General features: G+C 42.9%; 1 protein-coding gene across 5 annotated transcripts in view; it reads right to left on the reverse strand.

The window, feature by feature from the left end:
• The window catches only part of KMT5B (lysine methyltransferase 5B), a 50525-nt gene that overhangs the window by 20556 nt on the left and 11124 nt on the right, over positions 1-18845 (reverse strand). For 3 of the 5 annotated variants that reach the window (XM_016131807.2, XM_016131817.2, XM_016131825.2), the window contains exons 2-4: positions 12371-12606; positions 6403-6550; positions 2748-2816 (exon numbers count right to left, since the gene is read on the reverse strand). In XM_016131807.2, coding sequence (XP_015987293.2) covers positions 2748-2816; positions 6403-6550; positions 12371-12530 — 377 coding nt within the window. In that variant the 5' untranslated portion in view covers positions 12531-12606. The other 2 variants (XM_016131848.2, XM_016131837.2) reach the window with 2 other exon arrangements.

Consider the following 18845-nt stretch of genomic DNA (forward strand, 5'->3'; position numbering starts at 1 on the left):
AAAGGCAGCACAGCGAGATGACATCTAAGGAGAAGGCTAGATTCAAAGGGATGAACAGGCTGGAGGAATCGGCTGGCCAACCACGTGTACCGGGGGAGTGTCAGCACACAGGTGATGGGAGACGGGGGTCCCGGACAGATGTGACCCCGCTCACTGGACAGGACCCCTAGAGGACTTCAGGCAGATTAAAGCATGCTGACACCTCCAGGAGACTCTAGTTTCGGCAAGCTCTCAGAGCCGTTAAGCAGAACTCACTGAAAGCATTCTAACACACCCGAGATACACGAAGAGATGGCAATGCCCTAATTTCCATTTCCAGTTAATTAGCATACCAGCTGATACACAGATGAGCGCAAGTCCTTTAGACAAGGCAGAAGGCCTTTAACTAGACTGCCGGAACAGCGCTTCGGAGAATCACCACTACAATAACCTAAAGGTCCGCGGCACCGTGGGAGCATCCAAACCTCCACGCAGCTACACCACAGGCCACTGACGCGTGCACTCACACGTGATTTTGTCAAGACTGGGTTTCTTCAACCCTTCCTGCTGCAGCCCTACACTGGGGGTTATTTGCATATGAAGGAGAGATAAGACAATCAAGCAGCTGTTAAGCTAAGGCACTCCACTTGGCGCAATACGACACACAAAATGGCGGGATAGCCCACGTTTTGCGCAGTGAACGGAAAAGCAATAGTTCCCTTTGAACAAATACGATGAATAATCCACGATGTTACTGCAGGGCTACAGAAAACAGAAAGAGCCAAGCGATCTTCGCGTGTTCAGTGCGGAAGTGACCAGTGGTGACATCGCTCTTAAAATAACTGCATGGCTTGCCATGTTAGTCAGCAAGCCAGAGTCAGGACTAAATTTACCTAAAGCTTTAAGAACGTGAGAGGAAAAAGTTACAGACCTGGAATGGACACTGGCTATTCCAGACGGGCTTTACGTGTGCTCTCTGCTTCCTGAAACATGTTCCTTCCTGTCTGAAAATGCCTTTCCGTTATCCTTAGCTTTGTTTACTCTTTGTTCATGATGCCAAACAATTTATATACTAAAACCAACACAAAATAATCAACTCTCGCTTTGGTAATAGTCTGCCTTGTACATTTCCCAAGCTGACTTTCCTTTCTGCTTTCCTGACTTCTATCAGCTGAAACACAAACAAAACACTCCAAACTATTACTTGCTACCCACTAGCAAGAACCTCCATTTCACTTAAAATGTAATTTACTGTCAAAATTTACTGTCAGAGTCGGCTGCTTTAGGCATGCAAAGAAAGAAGGAAATGGTTCTGGTGTGGGCAGGGAGGGGAGGAGACGGCTGTTTTCGATAATCCTGTAGAAGTGTATCAAAGTCACCTGGCTGACAGGTCAAGTCTCGTCCCATTACAACAAACTCTGCAGGGAAATAAAAATCATCTAATAATATAAGATTGTGACACTGTTAGGGCCAGAGCCAAAGGCACTGAGGACCTTAGAAAAAAATTAAAATAATTGTCTATTATTGAGTAAAAAGATACCCACGTCCTTGCTCTAATCACAGCTAAAGCTCCCACACAAAGCCACCCTTATATCCTGGTTCTTAAAGCTCTAATAAAATTCAGACCGTCTAAAACAACCTTGTGTTCCACAGAGGAGGAAAATATGGCCCCATCAGGGCTAATTAATGGGAGGACTGGGACCACGACCCAGGCCTTCTCTGAGCCCGTTCTCTTATGTGGACTCTGGGGGCCCCTTGTGCATTGCATGATTAGAGCAGGATCTGCCTCAGGTCTGCCAGGGAGCGCTAGCCCCGAGCCCAGCCAGAAACAGCGCAGGTGGTATCGTGACGATGCAGTTACGGGGGGGACACAAATCCAAATCCAGACTTTTAAAGGTAGTATCTGGGGTGAAGTGGAGTCACCAAGGAGGCAACAAAAACGAGTACCTGGCGCTTCCAAATCAGTATGCCCCCCCCTTCCCTCTCAACACAACGCTGCTACTTTAAATAAACCGAACACTTGTTTTTCTCTTCCCGCACCTCTGATCAATGGCTGCTTTAAGAAATAAACAAATGTCACCTACAATCGCTTATTAGAAAGGGCAGAAGAAAACATATGAATGAATTCACGCCCCCACTCCCCTGTTCCCCACTCCTTCCAGTGACTGACTTCCCAGGTTTTCTTGCTATTTGGTTTTTTTCTTTCCAAACCCAAGAGCAGACTACGTGGCAATGAAGGTTTGCATCGGCTGTGCTCCGGGCTCTCCATTAGCATGTGCAATCAAGGGCTGCCTGAAGGAGGGGGGCGGGAAAAGGAAGCAAGGGCAGGAGAAAGAAGAGAAGAATGCGCAAGCATCTAAGATGTAAAACGTGGCGACGCTGCGGTGACGCTGTGAGCACACTTCCGACAGTTCTCGCCGCCGCGGAGGCACCGGAACCGAACCGCCGCGCTCCGCTCCCGCTTCGCGGGGACACAAACGGCACCGGACACATACCTGGCGGAGTCCTGCGATCCGTGCTCAGCTGGTCCCGTGGAGGGACTCCTGACCTTCTGATGAGTGACCTCTCTGAAAATTACCCAGTTATGGAGCACAGGTGGTTTTTTCAATACAGCTACTGCTAAGACCAAACTATTTTTAGAGGTTTGCAAAATTTTCTAAAAATAATGTTTATGTTGACACCTCCTATTACGTAACATAAAGAACATCATCGAGGCTGCGACAGGTTAAGCGGGCACCTTGTTGTCGTTTGCAACGCACTCCACCTACCTCACAGGGTTGTTGTGAGGGAAACTGTCAGATTTTGAAAAATGCCTTGAGCTTCTCGAAGGAAAGGCGCTATATAAATGCAAAAACAAACAACAATCAGAAACTATTTGCATAATTTGTACTTGTAATTTCTAAACAGACTTATAATATCAGTTGTAGCAGAAATCCTTAGAACACTGTGATATTCGAGAACTTCATGGAGCCATAGGTAGGCTCAGCATAAAAGGTCTAAAAATTTCTTTATATTTTCTAGTTAAGCACTTATTTCTAAGTGACGTTTAAAGTGATTTATAAATTCAGGTTCAAGAATGGGTATAAATAATCAAACGCATAAGAAAAATAAAAATTAATGATTACAGTAGTGGAAGGATGAGTCAAAACTGTATAGGTTTGGATTAGAAAATTCAAGAAAAGTTCCAAAAAAAAGCCCCTGAGATGACTCTTCTCATTTCCTTGTACCATTATTTCCTGCTTAGCTCACTGCTCCCGAGACTCCCCGGGACACTGTGAATCTCTGGGTCATGCAGCCTCAACAAGGGACATTTGTTTCTCAGAGCGCCACCTCTGCTTTCCAGTGCCCATCTCCCCACCCTGGTTTTTAAAAGAATCAGAGGTATTACTAGCAACTCTATTCTCTGGCTAACAGGAAGAATTTAAGTTTCATATTTGACAAATGTCAACTAAATCTAAACATCTCCCAATAAATTGAAATTACTATTTTGTTTATACTATTCCTAGGTATTCATGTCACAACTCTGTCAATAAATAGGATTAAAACATGAGTGTTCATAAGACAGCTAGTTTGGGAAATTCCCAAATCATTAAACATCTACTGCTTCTGAGCATGGTTCCTGATGGTATACAGAAGGAAGTCGAAGGGAGAAAAAGGACATAAAAAAAAGAGAAACCAAAAAGCAACAATCAAATTACAGGTGTAAAACATGAGAACAGAGAGATCACATATGCAAGTAACGTACAGACAGCTTGGAGAGAATTAAAGTCCAAGCTCCAATCCTATCTCTAGTCACTTCTCTTGCAACCCAAAGAGAGAGACAGCCATAAGCTATTAAGAAATATAGATTTTCCTCATTCTCAATAAAATAGTATCTTTGAAAATGATATGAGTCAACATTCTGTTAAATTCTTGCTCAAGAGATGAAGAACTAGGATAAAGTTTTATTTCTGAGTAAGTCCACTAAGATTGAATGAAAATGTACACCATTTGGTAAGAGTAACGGCTTCACTAATAAATTTCTGCATGCTCCCAACTGTCAGCTTACAAGGGTCTGCTACAGTGCCTTTGCAATGAACGCCTCTGGAGAAAGGCTGAGAGCGCCCCGTGAAAGATCGACATCAACTGCCCCGCCATGGGGCCTGAGGTGCCCACGCTGCTGCAAAACCGGCCTGGTCTACCCAGGGGGACAGCAGGCGCACCTACGCCACCAACGGCTATACTAGGAACTGAATGAGAATTAAATGCTGCACTGAAAATAGGAGTAAATCTTTTCTCCTGCACGTTTAACTTGGTTTAACCAGTTTTAATTTTAGATCTTTCAATTTCTATTCATAAAAAAATGTTATGTACTGGAGGCATTTTAATTTAGGGGTACCTGGACACGGTAAGATCCTGACTTTTAATACTTGTGTGGTGCTCCTAAACTGTTCGTTTTAGGACTACATGTTTTTAAGTGAGCCCTGGGAAGCCAGTGGTAAAGAACTTTTACCCACTTACGGCACCAGAGCGAAGCTCAGCAGGCCAGACGCTTCGGTGCCCCGCCACGGCCGGTCGAGACCCCGCACGGCTGCTCAGGGCTCCGCATGGCTGGCCTGGACCCACTACGGCCCGTCAGGGACTCGTCAGAAATGGAAGATCTCAGAACCTGCCCCACAGCTTCTGAGTCAGAACCTGCATTTTAACCAGATTCCCCAAGTGCCTCTAGGAGAAACTATTGTCAAGGAGGATTTTTATGGAAAACGGGACTTTTTTCCTGTTGCAGAAGGCAGGAACAAGCAACCCTTCATCACATATCGGATACGTGATTTGAACAGTCAAAGCGTAAGGGATTCTGAATACACAGATTTCCTTCCTAAACCACTAAAAAAGTTTTTTTGTAATCTTGATGGAATGCTTCCTAAAATGGTTTATATGCTTCCATATTTCAGTATACAAGGCATAATGAACATATTCTCTTTCTTGATGATTCCAAGTCCTAATTATGGGCCTTTGTGGTAATATCCTGAATACCATTAGATTATTATGTGAATCAGTGAATCACGATTCTGAATTCAGCAAGAAAAAAAGGCTACATGGTGACTTAAATACCATCATGATCCTCCAGAGAGTGAACACTGGTCTCTCATGTTCACTGGAAAAAAAAAAAAGAAATGGACTTAAACTAATGTAAACTAGATTTCAGTTGGACGTGAGGGCATCTGATCTTGCTGATTTTTCGGGGGACAGCCATCCATCTGCCCATTTAGAAAATTTAGAGTACTTGCCCCTGTGAAGGCAGGAAACTTTAATTAATTCCCGAACTTGTCACTTCATGTTATTAAGTAAAAATACATGACGGCAGGTAATTGCTTGAAAATACCAAAGGCTCACTTTTACCTAAATTATTTCTTTCTGGATTGAGAATGTAACTGATAAATGAGTCATACACTATCTTGTTTTAATTCTAGCAAGGAACAGAACTAAAGGGGGGAAAAGACACAAGATCTTCTCATCACCTTTACTCATCAATTCCTATCTTTCCTCAGCGTATTGGTGACGTCCTCCTGGCGATCAAGTCCTTCTAGGGCAATCATCGACACTGGAGCTACGAAACCCCAGTGCTGGTAACACAGGAGTAAGAGGACATGGCCCAGGACGTGCTCTACACTCTAAACCCCCGGGCACTTCCAGGAGACTTGCAAACCCTGCGCCATGAGAGCTAAGAGGTGAAGAAGAGCTGCAGAGCTCTGACAGTGTTTGGTGGCGGTCAGCTACGAAATTATCTAAGAGCTTTTTTTCAGAGAGAGATGATGTTTAAGGGAATTAGAATAAAGAAATTTAAAGGATGACGGATTCCAAGCGCAATGCAATATTTCACGTAGATGCCATCTGATAATACAGCACTCACGCATCTATTTTCTTATCTGCATACTGGATATAATAAGCACGTCTTTAAAAATATTTACTCTTACTTAGCTGAACGCTTAGCTCAATCTTGAAGATTAAAAACGATGGCAAAATTCCCTGTGTACAGTGGCAATTATTTAAAAGAAAAGTCTGCAATAAAATCATGAAAAAAAACTAATGTAACCTAATTTAGGTAGGAAAAAAATTTTTTAAATCATATTCAGTTTCAAAGTTTTACAGAATGTATGATTTTTTTTCAGCTAATTATCATCAATATTTAAAACAATATAAAGATGCTCCACCAGCTTTATATTTTAATAGAGATATTCTGTGATGAAATAAGAACACAGAATTAAAACTGATGAGATCCTTAGAAGCTTTTGTTGCTTTCCTTGGCTCACACACAGAAAATCCTTCTGTAGCAAAGAACTTTCCTTTAACGTCATTTTACATTTTCACTAAAAGTAAAATTAGCCATCTAGCTTTTTAAATTCAACATCATCTGTTTCATTCAGGAGAAAGACTTATAATTACCTAGTATTCATTTTGTGTGTTTGAAAACCTAAATAGGGATCAAGAACCAAACTGGTTGCTAGGTCGTCATTTTCACAGAGCTCCTTGGCAGACATTCCAGAAGATGGTACATATCGACTCTGTCCTTCAAATCCTGAATTACCATTACCTGTGAAAAGACAAAGAAAAGTAATTAAAATTGAAATCTACTAAATCTACCATAGCTTTGTTGCTCATTCAAGCTAGTAATCAAGAACTGAAATTACGATTTCAATCGGTTTTAGTAATTAACTTAAACTAACCCAATATTGAGAGTATTTTGGTTAGCAGACAATATCGGGTTTCCCGAGAACAGTCTCTGGACAGCGGTGAGACTCGGGCTCAGACGCTTCACTCACTCCTCCAAGGAAGAGCTGAGAAACGGGGTGGGTGGGGACGTTTATCAAGCACAGAGGCCGCCACAAACAGGGCTGGGGCGAGGAGGAGCGTCAGGAACACAAGACGCTTCTGCAGTCCACGCCAGGCGTCCCGAGGTGTCAACTCCGGCTTCCTGCTTGGGGCAGATGATCATCATCCACGCTTTGCCAGTAACAGGCCCAGAGGTTACGAAACTTGCCTATGACTACAGAGCTAGGACATGAAAGTGAGTGACCTGTCTGAAACAAATTTTGAATGAATGGATAAAAATAGGAAAGGCAACTGAAATATATGTGCGACTGAAGTAACTGGGTTTAACTGTGGGAGAAAAGCAACGTAAAGAGAGAAGAGGAAAGTCGTATGTGTACGTGTGAATGTGAGGCACGGCACCGACGGCCTTCTCGCGGGGCCGGCAGAGACGCCGGCTGTATAATCGAGCCTCTCGAAATTAAGACATAAAGAATCAGAGAGCCTGAGAGGTGTAGCCTTCTTCTCATCCGCTCTTTTAAGAAAATAATAATAATAATAAACACATATATAAGTCCCTGCCTAAGGTATATGTTTTGCGATCAAATTACTGGCATGCAGGTATGTGAAAAGCTATCGAATCATTGTATTTTCTAACAGCTTTATTGAAATACAATTCACATGCCATGAAATTCATCCCTTTAAAGTATATAATTCAATAGTTTTTATTTAAACATATTCGCAGAATTGTGTAACCATCACCATAATCAATTATGGAACGTTTCGTCATTCCCGAAAGAGACCCTACGCCCATTAGCAGTCACTGTCCATTTCTTCCTCCCATCCAGCCCCTGGCAACCACTACTAATCCACTTTGTCTCTATGGATGCGCCTAGTTTGAAAATTTCATAAAAATGGAATCGCACAACATGTGGTCTTTTGTGACTGGCTTCTTTCAGTTACCATGTTTTCAAGGCTCATCCATGATGTATCATGCACCAGTACTTTACTCCTTATTATGGCCAAATAATAATGCATTGTATGCATAGACCACATTTTATTTATTCATTCATCAGTTGGTAGACTGGGATTTTTGGCTATTATGAATAATGTTTGTATGAACATTCATGTGAAAGTTTCTGTGTATACATGTTTTCAGTTCTCTTAGGTACACACCTAGGAATGGACTTGCTAGGTCATACGGTAACTATGATTACTCTTTTGAGGAACGGCCAGACTGCTTTTCAAAGCGGCTGCATTGTACATTCCCAACAGCAGCGTATGAGGGTTCTAAATCCTCCACATCAGCACCAACACTTGTTACTATCTGTCCTTTTGATTCTAGATATCCTAGTGGTTGTGAATTGGTATATTACGGTTTTGATTTGCTTTTTCTTGATGACTAATGATTTGAGCATCTTCTCGTGTACTTGCCATTTGTCCGTCTTTGGAGAAAGGTCTCTATTCAGACCCCCTGCCTCTTTTTAAATTGGAGTTTGTCTTTTAGTGTTGACTTGTAAGAAGAGTTCTTTATATATTCTGGGTACCAGTTCTTTATCAGATACGTGATTTGAAAATATTTTCTTCTGTTCTGTGAGTTGCCTTTTCACATTCTTGATGGTATCCTTAAAGCATAAAACTTGGCAACTTTGGTGAATTTCAATTTTTCTTTTGTTCCTTGTGCTTGTAGTGCCATATTAAGAAACCACTGCCTAATCCAAAGTCATGGAAATGTATGCCTGTTTTCTTCTAGGGGTTTAATAGTTCTAGCTTTTAATTTAGGTCTTTGATCCATTTTGAGTTAATTTTTCACATAGTGTGAGGTCGGGTCCAATTTCACTCTTTTGCACGTGGATATCCAGTTTCCCCAGATGAAAAGACTAGTCCCTGCCCACCTAATTTTCTTGGTACTCTTGTTAAAAATGAACTTACTGCAAACATTAGGGCTTATTTCTGGATTCTCTTGTTCTAGTCCATGGATATGTCTATCTATATGCCAGGATAACACTGTCTCGGATGCTGCAACTTTGTACTATGTTTTAAAACAGAGAAGAAGCGCAAGTCCTCCAACTTAGTTACTTTTTCCAAGATTGTTTCAGTTATTCTGGGTCCCTTGAATTTCCATAAGAATTTGAGGATCAGCTTGTCAATTTCTGCAAAGAAGCCAGTTGAGATTCTAAGGGAAAAGAATTTAATCTATAGATCATCTGGAGAGTTACTGCATCTTAACGACATTATCTTCTAATCAATGAGCATGTCATATCTTTCTCTTTATTTAGGTATCCTTTAATTTCTTCCAACAATGTTTGTAGTTTTAAAGTATTACTCGTTGTTATTTATTGCTGTTTTTTTCACATCACTGTAAAATTAAGTTCATTTTAAAATTGTCCACCGCAAGCATATAGTAATACAATTGCTTTTTCCTGCAACCTTGCTCAATTTGTTATTTCCAACCGGTTTTTAGTGGATTCCTTACAATTTTCTAGGTACACAATCATATCTGCCGAAAGAGATTGTGTTGTCTCTTCCTTTACAGTCTGGATGCCTTTTAGTTCATTTCCTCGCCAAACCGCTGGGGTTAGACCCTCGAGTACAATGCTGAATGTAAGTGATTAGAACAGATTTTGCGTCTTGTTCCTGATCTTTACGGCAAACCATTTAGCATTTACTATTAAATATAACAGTAGCTGTAGATTTTGCATAGACATCCTTTATTAGGGTGAAGAACTCCCTTGTATTCCTAGTTAAATGCTTTTTCCTGAAAGGGTATTGGATTTTCTCAAATGCTTTTCCTGCCATCTATTGAGATGACTGGTTTTTGTCCTTCATCCTTTGGTATGGTGTATTACATTAATGTGAAACCAACCTTGTGAAACCAACCTTGCATTCCTGGGATAAATCCCACTGGTCATACGGCAGAATCCTTTTCATCTGTTCCTGGATTTGGTTTGCTAGCACTTTGCTGAGGACTCGGCATTCATCTTCATTAGAGGTACTGGTCTAGAGTTCCCTTGTGACGTCTTGGATTTGGTAGCAGAATAATATTGGCCCCATCAAATGAATCAGGAAGTGCTCCCTCCTTTCCTTCTATTTGTTGGAACAGTCTGGGAAGAACTGCTATTAATTTTTAAGCACCTGCCAGCATTTACCAATGAGGCCATCTAGGCCTGAAATTTTCTTGTACATAGTGTTTTTTTTTTTTTTTTCCTAGCTATCAATTCAATCTTTTTACTAGCTATAGGTTTGTTCTGATTTTGTGTTTCTTCTTGATTCAGTTTTGGTAGTTTGTTACTTTCTAAGAATTTGTCCATTTAATCTAAGTCATCTAGTCTGTTAGTATGCAGTTGTTCATAATATTTTTATAATCTTTTTATTTCTGTAAGGCAGTAGTAATGTCTCCTCATTCATTCTTGATTCTTTAGTCTCTTTATTGGTTGGCCTTGCTTAAAGGTTTGTCAATTTTGTTGATCTTTTCAAAAACAAACTCAGAGCTTTACTGATTTTCTCTGCTTTCTATTCTCTATTTTGTTAATTTCATTCCATTATTTCTTTCCTTCTGCGCACTCTTCTTGTTCTAGTGTTTTAAGGTTAAAAAAGGTTATTATTGACTGAAATCTTTCTTCATTTTTTAATACAGGTGTTCACAGCTACAAATTTCCTGCTAGAGACTGCTTTAGCTGCATCCTGTAAGTTCTGGTACATTGTATCCTCATTTTCAATCATATAAAAGTATTTTTCTCATTTCCCTTTAGATTCTTCTTTAACCCACTGGTTATTCAGGACAGTGTTGTTTAATATCCACATCTTTATTTCCCAAATTTGTTATTCATTTCTAATTTTACAACACTGTCATCATAGAACATTCGACGCACGATTTCAATCCTTCACAATTTACGGAGGCTTGCTGTATGGCCTAGCTTACGGTCAGTCTATCCTAAAAATGTCCTGTGTGCACCTGAAAAGAATGTACATTCTGCTGATGTTGGGTGGAGTGTTCTGCAGACATCTGTTAGACTCGGTTCAGTAAATTCTTTCCTTGCTGATCCTGTGCCTAGCTCTTCTAACCATTACTAAAAGTAGGGGGCTGAGGTCTCCGAATCACTGAATCCTCTATTGCTCCCTTCAGCTCTGTCGGGTTTCGCTCCACGTATTTAGTGTCTCTGCTGCTGGGTGAAGTCACGGCAGAGGATCTCCGATGGAGCACTGGTTTGCCTCTTCTTCGCTGGCTCTTTGTGCGCCATTCTTGCCAAACAACATTCAACGTGATGCTGTCCATCTTCACGCTCTCTAGGTTTTTCCAACCTAGCCTCTAAATCTGTCTACGCTTCATAAGTGTAGCCCATATAATGGTCATTTCCTAGATTCTTATGTATCTTCAACAGTTAAAACTAATTAAGACCATTTTGCACTATGATGCACCAAAGGCAGCCAGTAGCAATTTGCTTTTCTTTTCTTTTCTTTTTCTTTTCTTTTTTTTTTTTTTTAAGAGGTGCCTAACTTAACAAAGCCAATCTCACTGCTATAGTCACTACGCTTCCTAATCCCTTCAGGTTCCCACCACATGCTAAGGGCTGAGGTGTCTGTGCAAAGGAGAATCCATCTGGTCTTGGACTCTCCCTCTACTCCTGTCCCAAGCAGGGACTTCTGCCTGTTTCTTTATAGAAACAGTGACCTGATCTGATATGGGAAGGTTAAAGGCAGCCTGGGCCCAATGAACAGCACAAACCCCTAAAAGGTAAGAAGGAAATGAATCAGAACCAGGCCAAACTGTGTGAAACTGCAGCAACCCCCAAGCGAACCCCATCGGCTGGGAGCAGGCCGATTCCAACGCCAACTAAGGCTGTTCAGCAGTGGCTAAATTAACCTTAGGAACAGCAAGAAATAGAAAAAGCGTCCTCCCTGACCTGGCCATACACTTTTGGACAATCTTCAGATAGCTGCCTACTTAGGTTTATATTGATCCAGGACACATTACTACTCTTAAAAGAACTATGAAACATGTATCAACTCTACAATTTCTTAGAACTCTCAACAAAGTAAAAAGCAGCTTATTATCAACAGTGCTTCACTGTCAGGATCAATAACTATTCGTCCTGTGTAAATAGAAAAAATGGTGACAATTTGTAAATGTGCCCTAAACTCCACTTATATAAATTAGTACATGTGCTGTCGAAGCAAGCACACCGTTTACGCAGGGTTGACTTTATTATTCACGTTACTATATACATTTTCAAAGAAATACATACTTAATACTTACATTGACTATAAAAAAAATAGTTTGAACTTTTAAGAAAATCAGTAGCAGTACTTTAATATTTTTTATAGAACAGATCAGTCATTTAGGTATAAATTCTACAAAATATAAGTAAAACTATGGATATGAAAGCATGATTAAAGTTATTATATTAAGCATTAAGTTGCACTCAATGTTTGATGAGAATAAAAATTGATATAACTTTGGAAGAGTAAAAAAAACTATACCGTTAACTGTGAGAAACATAAAAAATTGTTTTGAAAACGAGAGAACAGAAAATGCATTGCAAACTGGAAAGCACGACTGCCCCACATGACAATGAAAAGAGCGACAGCTGGAGTGTGTACATACATCTGCTCGACCGCCTCTCGACGGCGCTTTTGCCAGCCTTCACGGCGTCCTTTCCCATGTGCTGTAACTTTGATTGATTCTGCTGATGTTCATTAGACAACTTGCCTCCATTCCTCCTGCCATTCACCACCATGTTCTTGGATTCTCCCAACCACTTCATACCCACAGACAGCCTGACCCAGGTGCATTTAGTCACTCTCTTCAAATAGCTTAGAGAATAATTTCAATGTTCTCTCCTAACAGAAACGAAATATGAAAAACAAAACAAAACGGGAAGGTAAATACATAAAGACCATGCTACACAGACCCTTGAGAAAGACAGAGTATTACAAGTAATTTAGTAATTCTTGTTTCCATCTTTTAAGGACTATCTTGGTGCCCATGCCACCCCTGTCACGCTGAGGGGTCTGCGGTGGCCCCACGTCCTGAGGAGAGACTCAGTCTGTCTTGCTCACTGCTTACACTTTGAAGAGCCACTGGTAAACAGGAAGTGCTCGATGAATACTCATCTCTCGGTTACCAGTAAGAGTGACCTTTGCTCCTTATTATGCTGATACCTACGTAGAGCTCAATCATCTGCTCAAATTACACATTCTGGTAACATTTTATTAACTCTGTGGGTACACTATTAGGAAGTTATCTCTTGCCTTCAACAGCTTTGTCAAATCTTTTTGCTGTTAGCTAAAAGTTGACGTTTAAGGTATTTAGGAGTATCTTATCAAATTTCAAAGTACTGCCCATCATAAAACGTCCACCTTCGCGGTCCTTTACGATGGCGATGAAAATTGAGAGATTATGTTTGCTAATACAGAGGTATCTCTCTATACAATTTTAATTAGCTGAATTTTGGAACTGAATGATTTGGATAGGTAGGGATGCTGGTGATTTATAAGAACCTTTAGGAGTAAGAATACAGTAGGTTATGTTTGCTGGCAATGGAATAAGAGAAGGGATGTTCATGACATGACCTCACTGTGGAATTATGTTTTCAGTACATGTTAGACTAAAGAGCCTCTAGGATAAGAAAGTGCAAAAACATAGACCCTTAGAGCTAAAGGAACTTTCAGATCCTAGTATAAGTCCTTCAGTTTGCAGATGGAAGTGAGGGAGACTGAGGGGACACGCCCAGTGGCCCAGTGGTCCACGATGGGCCTGCAGCAGAATCGGGAGGCGAACCCGGCACTGGTGCCCAAGGTGCTCTTGCTGCACCAAAGGTCGAGTTCCCTTTTAAAAAACATACAGAAAAGCATAAAGAATAAATTATTATGAAGTACTCCCAGAAATACGTAACTGGACAGACCTTAAATAATAACCAACATGGACACAAAACATTTTTACTTGACTTCGGGTTTCTTTCGCGTCATAGAAATTTCGAGTGACTTCACAGTGGGGTAAATGAGTGTGTGGCATGCTTTGGTAAAAAGAAATACTGATCCACATGAAAGATTCTTTTACAATTGTTCTCCAACATGTGTTGTTCTCCTGGGTCCTTCATGATTTCAATTCAATTAGTATCCGACTTTTACTGTGCCTACCTTTTGATTCTTCTTATAGGCTTCACTAAACCCAGAAAAACACTGCTGCTTAAATAACAGAAAAAGGGTGAGTAAAACTATCAATACATCAGTTATAAGCTAAAGGTTTTTCAATTATTACATCTTTTCAAATCAAATATAAGAACTCCTATTGATGATCCAATATCTTGTATTTGCCCTTAGAAGCAAAGGCACCAAACTCAAGAACGGGGCGCTTCAGAAGCGTAAGGGAGCAGACAGGCTGGCAGGAAGGCAACTGCCGTGACGCGACTTTCCCCTCTGCCCGGAACGCAGTAACTGGGCTCCTTTTCGCCTGGCGACTCCATTCACGTTCCAGGAAGTCTTCCGTGACTCTCTCTGCCAAAGCCAGGGAGACACCCCTCCTACAAAACCTAGGTGCGAGCCCCCATGTCGCAGTCCAGTAATGGTCTGTCTGCCTCCTTAACGGACTGAGAATTTCCGAGGTCAAGACTTTCTCCTCTCTCTCACCCCAGCACCCAGCACAACACAAAGTAGGTAAGAGACACTCAACTCATGCGAGAATAAATAAATGAGGTCGTGGTCTTACCCACCTAATAGAGCCTGTATTTCTGTATTTTCTCAAATTGTACATTAAAGTCATAACCTGACCTCTGCGAACCCGCCTCTTTCTTTCCTGAGACACCTGAGCTGCGAAAGGCAGCGAGGGAGGACCCCGCACGGCAGGGGCGGCGGAGTCACGGTCACCACCGGCCCGACCCGCCACCACCCGAACCACGCTTCCTGGTTCACCCCTAGGTTTGCACCTCTGGAGAGAAAGAGCGAGGACAAGGTAAAGCTTCTGGTCCTGCAGCAAATCTGTCTCAAGGACGCCCACGTGGGACGCCCAACGGCGGATGATGACTGCAGGACGTTTCTGGGACCCCCAGGCGTCCCGACCTTCCTCACCGAGAAGACGCTCAACGCGACCACCGGCAGTGGAGGGGAGCACGGTGGCTTGGGGTAGGACTGAGAGCAAAGAACTAGATTATCACGCCACAGAGAATCCTCAAGCCCCAGCCCGGATTCCCACTCGGAGATAAGAAGCAGATGCCTGAAATGAGGCCCAGGGATCTGTTTTTATAAACCTTCCAGGTGATTCTGATGCAAACTCCAGTGTGAGAAACGCTGTAACTTATTCACCCGGTCATCTGTTAGGGCACAGAACAGATGCCAAACTTTTAAGGAAAATCCTGGAATAAAAATTTTTAATTTGAGGAAATTACGCATATCAACCTAATTTTTCCCCGAGAATTAGGGAAAGTGCACCAATAAATCACCTCTAGCGGCACACCTCAGCCCGGTTCACGGGGCGCAGGCTGAGACCCGCTCTAACGTGTACATAATTTCTACCAAATCTGTCGATGATCCAAACCGGAGCAAGTTCATAACCTCGGGCCCCGCTTACACTGCTGCTGCCTCGGCCGCGCCGGGGGCGCCCTGCGGCGGGAGGCGGCCTTCGCGGGTCCTGCCGTGTCTGGCAGAGGCTCCCACACTCTCCGCTAGCCCGGGTAACAGCTCGCGACGGCAAAAGACTTAGAATATTCACGAATGAGTATTTTGTGAAAGCAGTTCTAGTCAAGCTATCAGAAATTCTGGGGCCAGTTTTTCACTCAAAATGAATAGATATAATAAACACTATTAACTATCGGGTCCCTGTTGCTCTGCCCCACGAGCGTGGGGTCTGCTCTTGAGGCGCTGACCTTCCTTGTGAGCCCACAAGCGGGACGGGCACTTACCTGTTAGAGGTGGAGGTGGAATTTCAAAAGTTCACACAGTCCGCACGGTGGCAGACTGCGGGGAACAGGGTGAAGGCGCCGGGCGGCTGGCAAAGTCTCCGGGCTTCGCCCACAGAGGTGCTCCCACAGAGGTGCTCCCCCCATGTGCAAGGGCGCAGTCCCTCTGCCTGGAACCCGGCTGGCCCACGGTCTTGGCTTGGTGGACAGTACGGAGCTAAAAGGCCACTGACTATATTTAGAACTAAAAATTACCTCAAATTTTCCCCAAAATTGGCAGGAAAAAAAATTCAAGAAAGGAGTACTGGCCGCTCCTTAAATGGCATAACAGCTGCCAAGCTTTCTCTGCTCTGATTTCCCAACATGCAAATATCAGGAAAATGATTAGACATCTACTGTATCCCAGACACCGTTCCCGGCGCTAAGGACACAGTGAAGAACCGAACGAGGTTTGCGCCCTCATTTGAGCTCCTACTCTAACGAAGAAAGCTCTGCGGAGTAACGAACTCACGAATAAATGCCAGCGACCTTGGGGCAAGTAAAGCAGTTTCTGAGTGGCAGAGGAGCCTGATGGGGGACAGCCAGGCAGCACCGGGGGCGCTGCGCAAGGCGAAGGGGCGGACGGAGCTGAGGAGGAAAAGCGGGTGACCATCTGAGCACAAGCACCGAGCCGGTGTGGCCGGGCAGAGAGGGGCAGGAGGCGGGTCAAAGGCGGCCGGAAGAACACGTAACGGAGGGCCTCGACGCCACCGCGGAGACTTGCGCACTGACCGCCAATGAGACGGAAAGCAGAGGAGTGACGGGATTCATGCCACGGCCCTGAAGGCCCGTGTTGGCTGCCTGCTGTGTGAACTCACAATGAGCACTTTTAAAGAAGCAGCTATTAATAATCTGGGGGGCAAGAGAGAAAGCACCAGTCAGGGGACTGCAGTAACACCAGGGCAGCGGCGCGGCGGCAGCGGTGGTGGGAGGCGGCTGGTTTCAGGAACTGTCCTGAAGGTTCTGCTGACAGGACCTGCTAACAGAGTGTGCGGAAGAAAAGAGGACTCAAACGTGCTTCCGAGCGGAAGAACGGGATTCGCATTTGTGGAGGCGACAGAGATTACGGAAGACCAGGTCTGGGCAGGGGTCGGGATGCAGGCGCTTGGTCTCGGTCCTGTTTGAGATGCCCATCAGGGACCAAGCAGAGAAGCTGAGAGGCAGCTGGGCACAAGGGCCTGGCGTGCAGGTCCAGGCTGGACAGATGAGCTCGGGAGTCAGAGTACTAATGGTGTTTCAAGCCACAGGACAAGATGAAGTCCCCGAGGGAGTTAGGCCAGGAAGAAGCCGAAGGACTGAGGGGGCACCCTCACATTGGAAGATTGAGATGAGGAAGGAGCAGCGAAGGATGCTGAAAGGAGCCACCAGGAAGGAACAGAAGCCAGAGCCAAGGAGGGACCAGCACTTCTGGAGGAGGTGACCAAGTTGGGCACAGGCTGTCAGGCTCAGAAGGCGAATTCCTCTTTTATGAGAGTTGAAACTCACAAACAGGATTGGCCACTCGCAATCTAAGTGCCTCTTTCAGAAAGCAGAAAGCTTCTAAAATGCATGTAAAGTCTCAAAACACAGACTTCTAGGAAATGTTAGATGGCAGAGGGGAATGCGAGGAATAACGAATAGAGTCCTAAGTGCTTTGTTTCAAGAGAAAAAGAGTCGAACTTCACATCTGTATTCACACACCAGAACACGTACATGTGAATTAAGGTCAGAGGGTGGGAGATGATGGGAACAGGTTAATTTGAGAACAGCAGGCCTTGAGAGAGTTTATAAGGGTCTTTGTATTAAAAAACTGTTTTTCAGCAAATCGCTTAGTTAATTCTCTGGACTGGACCAATGAAGCTCTGAGGCTGGTAACAGGGTGGGATTCCGGGGGTGCTGGGCAGGGCTTTGCTCCCGTTTTCATGACTGTCCATGAAAATGACAACACCAGTGTGACTCTGCTCCAGGATGGGCAGCACCATATCCCCCTCCCCTGGGAGGTCTACCTGACACTGAAGTCGACGGGAAAGAGTCGCCTTACGTGGTCTCACCGGACCAAAAGGTGGGGAACGAAGCGCGTGCTTCAGACGCTAGCACCAAACATGAAGGTGCAGACAACTTATTATAATACAAAACAGACTGAAAAACTGCGGAAAGATTTGCATTTAAAGAGGAAAGTACTTAAAGAATTACGTAGAGCTGTATTTAAAGAGAAAACTTCTAATTACGATCATCAGTTATCATCGTATCAATACAATAAAAAAGCACACACCCCCCCCACCCCCACCCCCGCTCCAAATCACCAACAGAATGGTTATCTTTGGGGGAATAGGATTAACATCAAAACCTCTTTTCCCCTAAAATGTTTACGGTGACCCTACTTATAACTGGGAAAAAAACAAACACTTCCAATACTTGAAAAAGTTTCAAAAGCAGAGTTGTTTCACAGAAAACGTGCTGTCTGCGTGAATGAAGCGCCTGCTGAGTCCCCCACAGTGGTGACCCTCAACAAAGGTCAACGTCCTCTACCCTCCCACTGTCCCTTCATGAACACACACAGGAGAAGAAACTGTTCAGTGACCTCTGAGTTAACTGCTCATGCCCTATTTGAGAACAGTGATTCAATCTTTTTACTTAAAGCTTTTGGACAGTTTTCTATTAAATGTTCTAAACATAAACTGGAAATTTAAAAAAAACCTGTCAGAAAAATGAAAATATTGATTCTGAATGACTACCAAGAATTTTAACAAAATTCCTGCGACATTACCAAGAACTCTGTAACCAGTTTATGTGTTAAACTTGTCTGCAGATAGTTTATCTTAGAGAAATTATCCAGTGTCAAAGAAAAAATCCCCATGTGGTTGAAAAGGAAAAGGCAATACACATTTTTAAAAAACAGTTCCAGATTCCTAGAGGACTTTTGAAACCTTTACTGAGAAAAAGCAGAGCAAACATTTTTCAAGTGATTCAGCTATAATTTACTAACAAAATGATGCAATATACCAAATAGTTAACAGTATTATCCCTGGATAATTACAATTTTTACCTGTTACATGATATATTCTTCGAAGGGTTAACTTTTAAAAATGAGCATGTATTTTTATAATAAAAAACTTAAATATATAAAAAGAAAAAAGACTTCACAAAATCCTTCTGCATCATTCACAT

This window comes from Rousettus aegyptiacus, unplaced genomic scaffold, assembly GCF_014176215.1.
Source record: "Rousettus aegyptiacus isolate mRouAeg1 unplaced genomic scaffold, mRouAeg1.p scaffold_m13_p_5, whole genome shotgun sequence".
NCBI classification, from domain to species: domain Eukaryota; kingdom Metazoa; phylum Chordata; class Mammalia; order Chiroptera; family Pteropodidae; genus Rousettus; species Rousettus aegyptiacus.